Genomic DNA, 16,609 nt, shown 5'->3' on the forward strand with positions numbered 1-16,609 from the left:
TCTAAAGTAAGCAATCTATTTTTTTCTTTTGGTTTTGGGTCCCACCCAGCAGCGCTCAGGAGTTATTTATTTCTAGCTCTTGCTCAGAAATCACTCCTGGAAGGGACCATATGGGATGCTGGGATTTGAACCACCATTGGTCCTGGGTCGGCAGCTTGCCAGGCAAACGCCCTACTGCTGTGCTATCTCTCCGGTCCCGAAACTAAGCAATTTTAAATGTGCACAGTATTTTAATTTTAATGCTCAAAAATGATAAATACAATGAACAGAGACTTGATGTATATAAATATATTAAAAACCAGAAATAAATTCCTGCTTTTTTCTATTTTTAAATACAAACTATTTTCCTAAAACATATTAATATCAAAATCAAGAAAAAGTCCGAGGTTGTTTCTTTAAAAGATGATTCATAGCTACAAATACCCTAAAGACAATAACTTCTATCAATTTAATAATTTCCTACTTAATACCTTTCTGCTACTCTCTACTTTTCCATACTCCAATATCCAATTAACCCCATTTCAATTAATACCCCAATATTCACAGACTGCCCCATTGAAAACTTCAAAATAGTACCGAAATCAGTGTTCTTTTTAATAGTTTGGCAGCTTATTAAAGCTATAATCCTCTCTCCAAGAAAATGGTATGTATGATTTCCAGGAATACACAGAACTCTCTGAAGCCCAAACGTGGACCTGTTTCAGAATGTTTATTGTTTATTTTGTTTTTGGGTCACACATGGTGATGCTATGAATTATTGCTGACTGGCATTCAGGAATCACTCCTGGTGGTGCTCAGGGATGCTGAGACTCAAACCTGAGTCAGCTGCATACTAAGCAAATGTTGAGTCCAATGTATTATTGCTCAATACATTCTCTGCAGTTGTTAGTAGTATGCTCAACCTTATAATGATATCATCTGGCCTTTATCTACTCATTGAACACCATTCCACTCCTTCTAGCTACACTTTCTATATTTATAATTATCACCTTTATTAAAATTATATAATACATCACCTTTCTATATCCTGTTTTCTTTTTTTCCCCTTTTTTGGTTTTTTTGGGCCACACCCATTTGATGCTCAGGGGTTACTCCTGGCTAAGTGCTCAGAAATTGCCCCTGGCTTGGGGGGACCATATGGGACGCTGAGGGATCGAACCGCCATCCTTCCTTGGCTAGCACTTGCAAGGCAGACACCTTGCCTCTAGCGCCACCTTGCCGGCCCCTATATCCTGTTTTCATTCCTTCATACTTTTGCTTATCATTGTTCCTTCTTCCTGAGATACCATTAAACAATTTATGAAACCTGGTTTCTGGGAAGAAGTCAAGGATAATCAGGGACATTGATGGTGTTAAAAATATTGAAGTCGTGAGATCCAAATTTTAACCACCTGACTTTATCAAAGGTGCCTGTCAAGACAAGAGGCATGTGTAGGGGTGTGTGTGTGTGTGTGTGTGTGTGTGTGTGTGTGTGTGTGTGTGTGTGTGTGTGTGTGTGTGTGTGTGTGTTTTGCTAGGATGCTGTATGTCTAAAACTCAACTGTGTATAACTTTGTAAATGTGTGTGTGTGTGTGTCTGTGTGTGTGTGTTTTGCTAGGATGCTGTATGTCTAAAACTCAACTGTGTATAACTTTGTAAATCCTGTACTTCAATAAAATTTTAAAACAAACACAGAACTTGGCTCCTCTATTCAGAACCTTCTGTTTACTTTTAACATGAGGCTAGTCTCTGTGTAATATAAATGGTTATTTACCAAAATCAACATGTCTTCTAGGGGCAAGAGCCTCAATTCTATTTCTAGTACCTGGAACATAAAAAATGATGACTTTACATTGATGGTGTTGCCCTAATTCTCAGATATAGCCATAATCACTATTATGATGAGGAAAAGTATTGCTGAATTAACCTAAAATATACTTTTAGCAATTAAAAATCTGAATAAATTAATTATGCTAGAGTATTTTAGAGCAAATATCTAGAAAGCAGAGTGATTCTCACCAATTCACCAAGCTTCAATTCTTAAATTGCTTTCATCTAAGTCCAATATATATGAACATATACATTTATACATCTTTATGAACATCCCAAAATAAATTAAAAAATAAAAATAAGGAGTCAAATAGATAGTACAATGGGTGAATGCTTGTTCAGCAACTTTGGTTCAATTTCCAGCACCACATATGGTACCCTAAGCCCCACGAAAAGTGATCCCTGAACACAAACTCAGGCATAAGCCCATAAACCCTGAGCACTGCCAGGCGTGTTCTAAAACAAACAATAAAGAAACTACCATGCAGTTCCCTGGATAACTCCTAAGTTGGAGTACAAGCATCTGATAGATAAGGTGAACTAATTAACCCCCACCCCGTTCCAATTCTCTCTAGTTCTAGAGAACTAGAACTCGTATCTAATTCATGCTCAGTCTGAGTCCTCTCCTTTATACTGCACAGGGTAAGCAGGTAATTAGACTGACTGCAGTTAATAAGAAGTTAGTATTTAATATTATTTAATAACCAACCAAACCCATAACACAATTAAAAATAAAACCCAGATATTCAGATAAGGTCTATTCCATCCCTTAGAATCCATTCCAGAACCAATAATTCTTAAGATCAAAAATTACTTTTTTTTTTGGGGGGGGGGTCACAACTGGCAGTGCTCAGGGGTTACTCCTGGCTCTACGCTCAGAAATCGCTCCTGGCAGGCTCGGGGGACCACATGGGATGCCGGTATTCGAACCACCATTCTTCTGCATCCAAGGCAAATGCCCTACTGCTGTGCTATCTCTCCAGCCCCAAGAATTACTTCTTAAGTGAAAAGTAGTTTTAACTTGTCTTGATAAAATTGCTTATTTTCACATATTTTGGGAGTTTTTCTTTAAAAACATTTATAGCTATTGTGTCAAAAACCATGGTTTCCAAAACTCAATGTACATCAAAATCAAGTGGGTCACTTACAAATACATTAATTCCCTGGCCCCTCCCAATACAAAGTACATTTCTACCTTTTTTTTTTTTTTTTTTTTTGGCTTTTGGGCCACAACTGACAGTTCTCAAAGGTTATTATTCTCAGAAATTACTCCTGAAAAACTAGAGGGACCATATGATATACTGAGGATTGAACCTGGGTCAGCCCCCTGCAAGGCAAATGCACTATCAACTGTACAATTGCTATGATCCCAAAATTTCCAGGCTTTGAGGCTGAACACTAATATTTGATAAAACATCCTACATTATTAGATATAGTCACTTGAAAACTGTTTATCTAAAATATCACAGTAGATTGTATGTAAAACCTAAAGATCAAATGTTATAACCTGAGAATTACACCTCTCCTCCCTCCCTCCCTTCCTCCCTCCCACCTCTCCTCCCTCCCTCCCTCTCTCCCTCTCTCTCTCTCTCTCTCTCTCGCTCTCTCTCGTGTGTGTGTGTGTGTGTGTGTGTGTGTGTGTGTGTGTGTGTGTGTGTGTGTGTGTGTTTGGGCCACACTTGGCAGTGCTCAGGGGTTACTCCTGGCAGGCTCGGGGAAACTATATGGGATGCCAGGATCGAGCGCAGGTCTGACTCAGGTTGGTCGCATGCAAGGCAATTAATGCCCTACTATGCTATCCTATCACCCTGGCCCCTCTTAAATTATATACCTCTTAAATTATGGTTTACATGTATAGTTGTCTCTCCAAATAAATTTTCCTTACATATATAGCTATGTACTGAATCTGCCAGGCTACTAAATAAAGGGTAAAGTGGCTTCACCCTTTTATATAAATTTCCTTGAGGGAGTCAAGTGTTCAGTATTTCAATGTTGGAACACGTTTTGCACACAAGACGCATGTACTCAATTCACAAGCTCAGCATGGTACAATGAACTGCACTGGGTCTAGTACCCAATAATATTTTGAAATATTATGGCACAAAAATCTAAATAATAGATTATATATCATATAGCTTCCTCAGTGACCAACCAGCTTTTCTTTTCAGTTACCCTACTGCAGAGTATAAGTCTGAAGCTTTTCCTTCCACATGACCTTATTCAGAAAGATTACTACAGTGACAAGTGCTGAAAAATCTACTGATAGTATTTAATTATAAATTTGAGATTAAACTACATATTTTCCTTTCTTTTCTTTTTTTTTGGGGGGGTCACACCTGGCAGCACAGGGTGCCAGAGATCAAACCCGACTCAGTTGCTACACACTGTGCTATCTGCCACAGCAAATCTGTTATTTAATAAGTCCAGTAGTTAACTGAATAAAGCCAAAACATGTACTTTTTAAAAACTCAAGTGACTCAATACCCAACAAATGTTCTTGGATATATGACATAAGAAAAAAACAAATGGTCGAAGTCATTAAACTTGAGATTTCTCTTCTTTCCAACAGTTAGCGCGGAGGTGTGCTCCGGGCCCAGAACACACATTTCTTATTTAAAAAAATCTCAAAAGCTTGGAAAAAACCCTAAAATAATAAAATCTTTTTACAGAAAATCTCCTCCCCACCGGAGACTTTATATTCTTTTTTTTTTCTCTCTCTCTCTTTTATAAAAACCACCCGGTGGGGCCCGGAGAGATAGTACAGCGGCCTTTGCCTTGCAAGCAGCCGATCCAGGACCTAAGGTGGTTGGTTCGAATCCCGGTGTCCCATATGGTCCCCCGTGCCTGCCAGGAGCTATTTCTGAGCAGACAGCCAGGAGTAACCCCTGAGCACCGCCGGGTGTGGCCCAAAAACAAAACCAAAACCAAAACAAACAAACAAACAAACAAAAAAAAGACCAAGCCCACGTTGGACTGCTCAGGGTGTCAGATCTCATCCATTCCAGAACATGGCCGTTGCCATCCGCCCAGCCACTCCTAGACCACCATTTAGTATGAGACCAGCTCCTTCCCAGGTTCCACGAGTCATGTTCACGCAATGTGTTGCTAGCACATCAACACAGATCATGGGCCCATGTCCTGCTGCCGTAGCCACCACTGCCACTCCTGCTGTTCGCACTGTCCCTCAGTATAGGTATGCCGCAGGCGTGCGCAACCCTAAGCAGCATCTCAACACGGAGCCACAGGTCACCATGCAGCAGCCTGCTGTCCATGTACAGGGTAAGGAGCCTTTGACTGCTTCCATGTTGGCATCTGCCCCACCTCAAGAGCAAAAGCAAATGTTGGGAGAAAGGCTTTCGTTTCATTCAGGCCATGCACCCTACTCTTGCTGGTAAAATCACTGGCATGTTATTGGAGATTGACAATTCAGAACTTCATATGCTTGAGCCTCCAGAGTCTCTGTTTTAAAGTTGATGAAGCTGTAGCTGTACTACAAGCCCACCAAGCGAAAGAGGCTGCCCAGAAAGCAGTGAACAGTGCCACTGGTGTCCAACTGTCTAAACTGATTAGGGACCACAAACAGAAACTCGTGCTTCACCAAAGAAAAATACCTAAACATCGAAAAACTTAAATATTATGAAAAAACATTGTAAAATAGAAAAACAAAAAAAGAAAAGGAAACTTTGAATCTTATGTACAGAGCAAATGCCAGGTCTAGATTACTTCTGATTTAAAAACAAAAAACCACACAAAACATATAGTAAAATATAAAAACAAATTAATGTTTTATAGACTCTGGGAAAAAAATAATTTTCAGCAAAGTACAAAAATTTAAAGCATTCCTTTAATTTTGTAATTCTTTCCTGTGGAATAGCTCAGAATGTCAATTTTGTTATAAATAACAAACTTGAACACTGAGCAAAGAAACGTAATTTGGATTATAAAATTCTTGCTTTAATAAAAATTCCTTAAACAGTGAAAAAAAATACTTGAGATTTCTGTTTATGTGGAAGGAGTTATTGCGGGCACTGGTGGAGGGAAACTGGGTTCATCCATAGCTGATGGGTGTAGTGCTGTAGTGCTGGTATGATATATGCATAAAAACTATGAGTGACGGGCCCAGAGAGATAGCACAGCGGTGTTTGCCTTGCAAGCAGCCAATCCAGCACCAAAGGTGGTTGGTTCGAATCCCGGTGTCCCATATGGTTCCCCCGTGCCTGCCAGGAGCTATTTCTGAGCAGACAGCCAGGAGTAACCCCTGAGCACCGCCAGGTGTGGCCCAAAAATCAAAAAAAAAAAAAAAAAAACTATGAGTGACAACATTATTATAAATCCCAGAATTTCAATAAAAATGGTGGGAAAATATTCTTGGACATCGAATTGATACAATAATGTACATTTAAAACATTTTAGTTACAAATAAGGAATCCATCTTGCTGTTACAAGTGAGCCACTGATGATACTGATAGGAAGAGGACCTAAAGGTCAAGTATGAAAAGTCAGAAATGCATTGGCATGCAAATGCAATTCTGGTTTATCCATTCTATTATACTAAACTAATATCTTTTTTAATATAATTTTTATTTTGATCATAGTGGCTTACATATTGTTGACAATATTTTAGGTACATATTTACATAAAATCAGGGGGGGATTTCCATCACCGATTTGTCCTCCCTACACCTCCGTTTTCATCCTACCTCCCATATCCTACTCCCTCACCCCCAGGGCTGCTAGAATATGTGGTCCCCTCTGTACCTAGCTTACTACTTAGTAGTCTTGCACCTGTTTGGTCTTGGTGCCTCCCTTATTTCCCCCTCTAACTGGGAGGCAGAACTAGATAGTTCAAGTTATGTGGTTTTGTTTGAAGAGAAAAGTAATAAACTGGGGTAAAAGTCTAATACGCCGAAAATGGGCAGAATCCTTCTAGAGGCTCTCATCATTGGTTTGAGAGATGAAGGAGAAAAAAGAAGGTGAAACATCCCAACAGTACAACAAGAAATGTCAAATATCCAGTGAGGACTCCAACAATAACGATAAGCACCATAAAAAAAAACATATATATATATATTATAAATGGGAACAACAACTTCAATAACCACACCAAAACAAAGAAATCGACAAAAAGTAGATAGGTAAATAAAAATTTAAAAAAATAATAAATGAAGATAAAAAATAATATATAAAAAAATAAAAAATGTTTTGTGCTTTTTGCCTTTTTTTTTCCCTCCTGCACTGGCACAGTAAATATTGGGTCATTCAAAAAAGAATTCACTTGGCCTAAGAGATATCGGGTTTCTCCACCCTTGGAGTATATTGTCATGGGATTAACTATAGACTCCATTCAGGTTCATTTACGCTCCCAGTGGTGCTTTCATGGTGTTTGGAAGACTTCTGCTCCGTCCTGGGTGATAAAATCAGACCTCTGTATCTACAGATCTCAGTATCTGCACAGGTCCAGGAGTGGGACTTATGATGAAGTCTTTCTTTGTGGTGCTAGAAGTTCTGTTCCCTCAGTGTCATTTTAATCTATCTTCTGTGGTTGGTGGTCTTGGTCTTTGCACTGATCCTAGGATGGCACCTAGGATAGCATCTTTCATTGTGACTAAACTAATATCTTTAAGACTAGAATTCCCCCCCAACTGCAAGTCGTATGAGAAAAAAAAATTTTAAAATATGTGTTAACTCTTCACCAACACAATGCATTTTTAACAGCGTTAGCACCTACTGCCAGTGATTTTAGTGAAATGAAAGCATTTCACAGGGAGAAAGAAGGATGTGGCTTCTGAAAGTCAAGGATATGGCTAACATACTACAATTGAGAGAGAGTACACACTATATTTGAGAGTTTGGTTCAATCCCCTAAATCACAAAATATTGTTTCTAAATTATTTCAGATACTAAAAACATTTTTAAAAATATGGCTTTATACTTTAATCAGAACAGACCAGGAAGAGTTAAATATATAATTATAGATCCTAATTACAAATTTATTCTTTTTAAAAAGTAAATTACTGTTTACAATATACAGAATGATCCAGAAATATCACTTTTCATATCTCATTGCCATTTCATAGCTAAAAGAATAATGGACTTGGTACATTATCTTTAGAGAACTGACAAACTGAAAGAGAAGACACTAATCTACAGTCATTTGACCTTGTAACTGCAACTTGAGACATACTTTCAACAAACACATGACCTTTCAGAGTAACTACCAGGCTATAAAAATAATTATCTTAGATTGTCTTTAAAAGTTAGGAAAACTCTTACAAAGACAAAATTAGTAATGTAAAAAGCTAACAAGATTGTTTTCACTAAAAGTTCCTCTGAAATATTACCCTTGGGGCAATCACAACATTGTCAAAGAGATGCAGGAAAAACCTTCAGCATATAGAAACCTCAGTATTTGAAAGGTAATACTACTATTAGCACTTTCAAGGAAGAGAAAAACAACTGTTACACTATCCTAGAATGTCACTCATCACTAAGAAGTTACTGGCAGGATTTCTTCTGGGTTAAGACTTTATTGAGCAATATTAAGCTACGAGTTCCTGGAATCACAGAATACTTTTCCACTGCAAAACAGTACTAAGCAGAATATGAGGAACAAACAAACAAGCAAAAAAAAAATAAAACCAGAAAAAGTCTTTAATAGCTTTAATTACTATCTGGTTATCCAAATTATCCTACTATTTGATAATACTAGTATTAATAAATATTAGGAGCATTTTGTTACAAGTTTGTTTACCAACAACAAAGATTACTACCCATGATGGTAAGCAACATAGTTTTCTTATCACAATTCAAAGTTCATCTAACACAAAGTCCTACAAAGTACCATCTTATACATGAAAATATTGCAAAGTAAAAACAAGCAAAATAAACAAACATTTTGAACACAAGTTGCCAACAAAAATCCTAGCTAATTACACATAATTACTGTATTGAAACATTTAAGACCTCAATGTCCTGAACTTTTATTAAATGAGGACAAATAAATAATGTAAACTAACCACACACAGCTCAAGATTTCATCCAAAATACAAAGTTGTTTTTCTTCAAACTCCTAACACTCTAAGTCTCACTAAGGAAATGGTATCCTTCTAATACTATGACACACAAGTTATAAGATATTTAGTCATTATGGCTTTTATAAACTTAAGTAGACCAGGAAACAATATGGCAATAAGTTTTGTCCATTATCTTCTAGGCTCAAAACAATTTTATACCAGGTTTCTTCTAAATGTCACCAATGATATATAAATCACATAAGTTTCATTGTAATTTCCAAATCATGCAGAAGATCCTTTAATTTAGTACATCAAAGTTAAACCTCTAAAAATGTGTATGACATAAGATTTAACATGAACAAGATGAGTAATATTAGGTCTCTTTTCCTCCTTTAGTGCTGTATAATACACTGTATGTAGTAAATGTTTTTTCATTCATAAACCCATTTAGGTGATCTCCCCATAAAAATGGAAACTAAAAACAAATAATGTACCCTATTTATCACTGTTATCTTTGTTGTCTAGAGATGCTACTATATCAAATTCAAGGAGCAATGAATGAATAAGAACATACCATTTATGTGACAATCATAAAAAAACATAAATTAAACAAGAAAGTAGGTAAACAGAAAGTAAAATTTAAGAAAAATAAAAACAAAGTCATCAAACAAGTAGGATAAAAACATTGAAAGGGAGACATCTCTGGAATTTAGAACAATTCTAATACAAATTTTAGCAATAATACATGTTATCTTGAGCAAATAACTGTACCACCAGAGATGTTTTCTTTAAAAACAAATTCCTAGAGGGGCCGGAGCAGTGGCACAAGCAGTAGGGTATGTATGCCTTGCACGTGCTAACCTAGGACGGAACAGTTTGATCCCCCAGTTGTCCCATATGGTCCCCCAAGACAGGAGCAATTTCCAAGTGCATAGCCAGGAGTAACCCCTGAGCATCACCGGGTGTGAACCAAAAACAAACAAAAATTCCTAGAGGCTAAGTGCATTCAAAGTATGCTTTGCTTGCAGAAAGTCTGGGTTAGAGCCCAGGCAACCTAATATACACACCTTCCCTTTCTTCCTCCCCAATATACAAAGAGCACTACCAATATGGTTCCAAAACAAACAAATAAATAAAAGCAGTAGAGCTAGATAAGCTCTAATTTTCCTTATATGCTCAAATGATAATTTTTAAAGCAACAGAAACAACTATCATTGAAAGCACTAACGGAATAGAAGCCATACAAGGTAATATGACTCCTGAGCAAAGGCTAGCTATATGGGTGGAATGCATAAATCTTTAACTAAAAATGGTTCAATCAACAGCAGTCGCAGCCAAATAAAATTATATACACATAGCTAATATTCATTAAACCTAAAAAAAAAAAAAACAAGATTACAAATCTAAAGATGACTCATGCCAACAGAAGTTATTCCAAAATTACAATATATATAGCATGCATGTGCACACATGTACAAGATCAAAATAATCCATCTTTATATTTTTCATAAATTACAAGACTCCTCAAAAATGAACCACACAAATTATTTAAGCTAGAATATAGCAGTTACTTCACATATTAACAACAATTACACTTCAAAAATATGCACATCTTGGGTACAGTCTTTCTTTTTCCTATAAGAGTTTTGTTGGAATATCAAGAACCAAAAGTAAGAAGATAAAAGACGTTGTTAAATTGAAAACCAAAATAACTCTTAGCATATGCTCCAACTTCATAATCAAAAGGAACCTTTACCTTAAAACAAATTACTTTAGTTTCAAATTAATATCAATTTTGATCTTGATGATTACCTTACTCCATACAAAAATGGATTACCATACTCCATACAAGAATGTATACAACTCAATTTTTAATAAATTTTTATTCTCAGAACTACATTAAATGTTGTAGAAAATACAAAATAATAAGATACTTGCCCACAGAAAAATCTACAAAACTTTCCAAGCAAGGCAGTTCATAAATACATAACCCCATTTCTCTAATATTTTTAATGGTCTAGGACAGTGGTTGGCCACATGTGGCTCTTTACACTTTTAATGTGGCTCTTCTTTGTGCCTGGTGACTGCTCCAGGAGTCAGGACTCTGCTCCTAGCCTCTGTCAGTGTGCGCCCTGTGTGGCTCTCAAAATAAATTTCAATCGTGGTTTTGGCGAGATTTGGCTCAGCTGGAAAAAAAGGTTGCCGACCACTGGTCTCGAAAAAAGATGAGCGTGTCCACTATCTATGTATATTTCAAGTAATTTTTTTTAAAGTGGGAAAGGTTCTACAAACATTATAAATAAAATACATCCAGATATATAAAGGAATGATTACTGTACCCAAAAAAGACACTCCTAACAAAAAAAGTAAAGCACACCTTGAATGAATACTTGCATATATAGGAATATTTCACAGTAAAAAATACCCATCTTTTCAACCATCAACAACTAGAAATGAAAACCATTGTAAATAAAAATTGTATTCTATCAAAAGACTCCTAATCTATAGAGAAAGACTACAGATGTTAAGGCACCTGTTTTGCATATGGCTGTCCCTGTTTTGATACCCAATACTGCATGTTTCCCAAAGCAGCACCAGGAGTGATCCCTGAGCATAGAACCAGAGCCAGTCAAAGAGTAAGTCTCTGGGGCTGGAGCATTGGTGCAAGCAGTAGGGCGTTTGCCTTGCACGCATTAACCTAGGACAGATCACAGTTCAATCCCCCAGTGTCCCATAGGACCCGCCAAGCCAAAAGCGATTTCTAAATGCACAGCCAGGAGTAACCCCTGAGAGTCACTGGGTGTGGCCCAAAAACAAAAACAAAAACAAAGTAAGCTTCTGAGCATGCCAGGGTCTGGCTAAAACAAATCCTTCTCCATTATTAATTTATAAAAAGTCAAATTGAATAAAGTTAATTATGAAAAGGGAAAAGGGAAAAGGGAATCAGATAGTTCAATCAATAGGCAAAGTGCATGCTTTGCATACAGGAGGCCCAGGTTCAACCTCTAGCATCACAAGGTCTTCTGGAAGCAACCTTAAGACCAGTGACTCAGACATTAAAACAAGACCAAAAAAAGACATTATTTTGGGTCTGGTCAAATTGATGATACCTATCCACTATTCAAAAGGAAAAACAAATTGAAATTCAACCCAAGGTTATTGTGCTTAAATTATATATTTAATAGTGATTCTACTTAAATTTTTTCATCTCTAGGCCAGAGAACTAACTATTATAGGGGTTAAGGCTCTGAGTTAAGTAATTTGATTAAGGATCACTGATGGGAATGATCCCTGATCACAGAGCTAGGAGAACCCTTGAGCACTAATGAACATGGTCCCAAATAAAATAAACCAAAAAATTTCTTTTCTAACTCTATGAATTATAAATTTTCTTTAGTATCAACTATTCAAGACTATTCTGTTCTCTTCTTCCACCACAAATCAAGAACAATCGCAGTTTTCTATTGGTTGCAATGATACATGAGAGAATACGATATTCTTTGCTACAAGCATTTTTATATCCATTATTTCCTTTCAGTCTTGTAATAACCCTATAAGATAAGAATTACCATTATTTCGCTGATAAGAATAGAGATTTAGGCAACCAGGTACTTTGCAGAAAGTTCACTAGAAAACAACTAAACTAAGATAAGAGTCCACTAGAATTCATTCTGAATTCCATGTCCAATTTACATTCCACAGTATTACACAAATCAAAGTATTTCTAGAAATTACTGAACTGAGAGCTGCATCTCTCCTACTTAACTAAACTCTTTGCAAATGCAATAATAAACATTCTAAAGCAAACAGTAATGGTAATGTTCTAAATCACATTCTCATCTTTTAGTTGTATATACTTTTTAAAATTTATTTTTAGGCCACACCCAAAAATGCTCAAGGATTTGTCCTGGCAATGCTTGTGGGACCATTTGAGGATGCTGGTTATCAAACCCAGGTCAGTCATATGCAAGGCAAGCACCTTACCTGATATACTGTCTCTTTGGCCCCTAAGTATATATTTTAAAAACGAAATATTTTCAAGAGTAGCTAGTACTACAGTAAAAATAATTTAATCTATTATAGCATTCCAATCACACCAAACAAAACCAACTATATAATGCATGCTAGTAGAAAAGACAGTCACCTATAAATTATTTAATGTATGTAACATAAATTTTTTTTTTTTTTTTTTGTGGTTTTTGGGTCACACCCGGCAGTGCTCAGGGATTATTCCTGGCTCCAGGCTCAGAAATTGCTCCTGGCAGGCACGGGGAACCATATGGGACGCCGGGATTCGAAACAATGACCTCCTGCATGAAAGGCAAATGCCTTACCTCCATGCTATCTCTCCGGCCCCATCATAAAATATTTTTAAAGAATTTTATTTATCCAACTATGAAGAACTTAGTAAATCACAATGGTTTCAATAAAAATTAAAAAATAAAGAAAAATAGTAATTTAAAAAAAAATTTCTGCCTCTTTACTGTGTTCTCCACAGAATACGCATCAAAACACTAAAATATGGGGGGAAATTAGAATGCAGTCTCCTTTTCTAACCTAAAAGCAAGATAATATATTACTAAATTTACACCGTCCTCAATAAATTACAAATATACATATATTAAGTGCAGTAAGAGATAAGCTAGACATTTATTCACAAAAGGAAATCCTAGTCATGCTTTAGAGATCACTACTGGTGGTAGGTAGATGAGTCTCGGAGACAGAATCCAGATTACATTATCAGACCAAAAAGTAAAAACAGAGAAACTGAAGTATTTAATCTCTAAGACACATTCACAAGACTTTTTAACTGCATCTGATTCAACCAGTTTGATGCAATCTTCACTTACCTCATCCTGGACTCCACTGGTAGTAGTCAACTTGCTCCCATCAGTAATTGTGATAATTATTGCTGGTTCCAAGAAAAAAGGGTTTCTTCCCTAAAGTCAAGAAACATGATCATATTAAAATCTAAACCTCAGCTTAACTTTTCTGAGTAAAAAAATCAGTTCTCAGCAGAGAGATCTTGTCTTTAAATTATTATTATTATTATTATTATTATTATTATTATTATTATTATTATTATTATTTGGTTTTTGGGTCATACCCGGCAGCACTCAGGAGTTACTACTGGCTCTATGCTCAGAAATCGCTACTGGCAGGCTCGGGGGACCATATGGGATAGCAGGTATTGAACCACCGTCCTTCTGCGTTCAAGGCAAAAGCCCTACCTCCATGCTATCTCTCTGGCCCCTTGTCTTTTAAATTTTATGTACAGCAGAAATGTACCTTTTGTACATTAAAAATAAAAGGTTTAAAGGCCAGGGAGATGCTCATAAGTAGATGCTTTGCATGGGTATGGCTGAGTTTGTTTATAAACAAAAGTTTATAAGTAAATAAACTAGCCCCTTAAAGATTTTACCCTTTCTCATATATTTTTGTATTGTTAATTTTTGTAGTGAGCTTTATAACTTTAATTTTTAAAAGGATATTATAATAATTCTAATATCAAATTTGAGATATGAGGGGACCGGGCGGTGGCGCTAGAGGTAAGGTGCCTGCCTTGCCTGCGCTAGCCTAGGACGGACCGCGGTTCGATCCCCCGGCGTCCCATATGGTCCCCCAAGCCAGGAGCGACTTCTGAGCACATAGCCAGAAGTAACCCCTGAGCGTTACCGGGTGTGGCCCAAAAGCCAAAAAGAAAAAAAAAGAAAAAAAAATTTGAGATATGAAAATTTTTTAAAGTATTTTACAGTTTCCTATAAAAAAAGCAAAATAAGTGAACATTTATTATATAATTTATCCCTATAATCAAAGTGTCTAATCAAATAGATAGTATATGAAAGTTCTCTAAAAGTTCGTTCCATGAAACCTGAGGGTTTTGCTGAGCTTAATGAAATTTAATAACCCAAAATGAAAATTTTTAAATATGGACAGTTTTGAAAACTTGAGTTTGAGGCATACAAAAACATTAGCAAGGCAATGGAACATGGAAGCCTTTCAAATATATATATATATATATATATATATATATATATATATGAGGTGCATGATCTGAATCCAGGTCAGCTGATTACAAGGCAAGCACTCTAAGCACTTACTGCCTTTGTTTCAAAAGTCTAAGTGTGTATTGTAGGGGACTCAGATAAACATAAATCTCATTTAAGATACTAAGTACATTTCAAGTAACTTTAAAACAGTAATTACTAAAGTATAAAAGTTTCAAATGTCTAAGTCTAGTATCTGTCAAATCAAAGGGATAGACTATATTCTCTTGCTAATAAGAGTGTTCAACTAATGTTTAAAATGATGTTCAACAGCATATGACAGACATATGCAGGCTCTTGATCAAATTTAGCAGGTCTATAGTTAAGATTCCACATTTCAAAAGTAGAAATATGGTTAGGAGATGCCTATATCAACAGATACCATATTTAGAATAGGAAGACTGTAGAAGGGTTATGTGCACGTAGTAGCCTATAACCTTTCCCTTACATTTATATTACTTTTAACTCAGCGTACTACAACAGAGTCAATGTATGCTGAATGAACTTGAAAAAAATTTTGTCTTTGTAATCATAATCTAATCAACAGAAGGAAGGTAAGGGTAGCAGGGAGATCTAGTGAGTCAAATTTCTTAAATAAATTGGTTTTTTTGTTTGTTTGTTTGTTTGTTTGGTTGGTTGGTTGGTTGGTTGGTTGGTTGGTTTTTGGGCCACACCTGGCGTTGTTCAGGGGTTACTCCTGGCTGTCTGCTCAGAAATAGCTCCTGGCAGGCACGGGGGACCATATGGGACACCGGGATTCAAACCAACCACCTTTGGTCCATGCTTGCAAGGCAAATGCCGCTATGCTATCTCTCCGGGCCCTTAAATAGTTTATTCAAACTAGTGGGACCCAAATAACACTGGTTCCAGACTGAGAAAGTTTTCCCTGATCATTAAAAAAATGGTGCATATAACCTCAGAAAAACTGGAATGTACAACAGAATTCAAATGCCATATAAATAGTATTAAGGAATAGGAAGAATAATTCACTTTTTTATTCCTCAGTTTACAACATCCATGGTACATTTTGGGAAACATTTCACTATTTTACCTCTCAAATCATTCATCATTACGCAAATAATAAATTTTTTTTGTTTGTTTGTTTTGGGCCACACCCGTTTGATGCTCAGGAGTTACTCCTGGCTAAGAGCTCAGAAATTGCCTCTGGCTTGGGGGGACCATATGAGATGCCGGGGAATCAAACCACGGTCCTTCCTTGGCTAGCGCTTGCAAGGCAGATACCTTACCTCTAGCACCACCTCACCAGACCGCAAATAATTTAATAACAGATCTTCTCATAAAAATAGGCAGAGTTTATTCCTACTTTATTCTCAAGGAAAATTATTTTATTTTCCCTGACCAAAACCCATCCAAATCTTAAATATTCTAAGGTTCAGCTAGTCTTCTCTCCTATATGAAGTCCCTTCCTGATTACACTGACATGCGTAATTAACCATTCGTTAACCTTTCTAAAGTTTAGTTTATTAGTATTAGTTTTATTTATAAATATAATGACAGAACTTCAAATAAAATTAGATTTGCTGTGAGTGCATGGAGAACCATTTGAATACCCTGTCTATATCATATAGTATTTAAACCTCTCCCCAAATTATTTAGGAGATCTCTTAAACTGTGTTCAGGGGTCCTAGAAACTAATCTTGTTGATACTTGTCTAGCCATGCAAGTTAAAAAGGTCACTATTTGGATCAAGCAGAGTTGAGTACAAAGGATCATCCAGGT

General features: G+C 36.4%; 1 protein-coding gene across 1 annotated transcript in view; it reads right to left on the reverse strand.

Moving 5' to 3' along the window:
* The window catches only part of INTS6 (integrator complex subunit 6), a 96,895-nt gene that overhangs the window by 53,607 nt on the left and 26,679 nt on the right, over positions 1 to 16,609 (reverse strand). Inside the window, exon 4 of the mRNA XM_049778765.1 lies at positions 13,673 to 13,762. Coding sequence (XP_049634722.1) covers positions 13,673 to 13,762 — 90 coding nt within the window. The remainder of the gene's footprint in view (positions 1 to 13,672; positions 13,763 to 16,609) is intronic.

This window comes from Suncus etruscus, chromosome 8 (assembly GCF_024139225.1).
Source record: "Suncus etruscus isolate mSunEtr1 chromosome 8, mSunEtr1.pri.cur, whole genome shotgun sequence".
NCBI lineage: Eukaryota > Metazoa > Chordata > Mammalia > Eulipotyphla > Soricidae > Suncus > Suncus etruscus.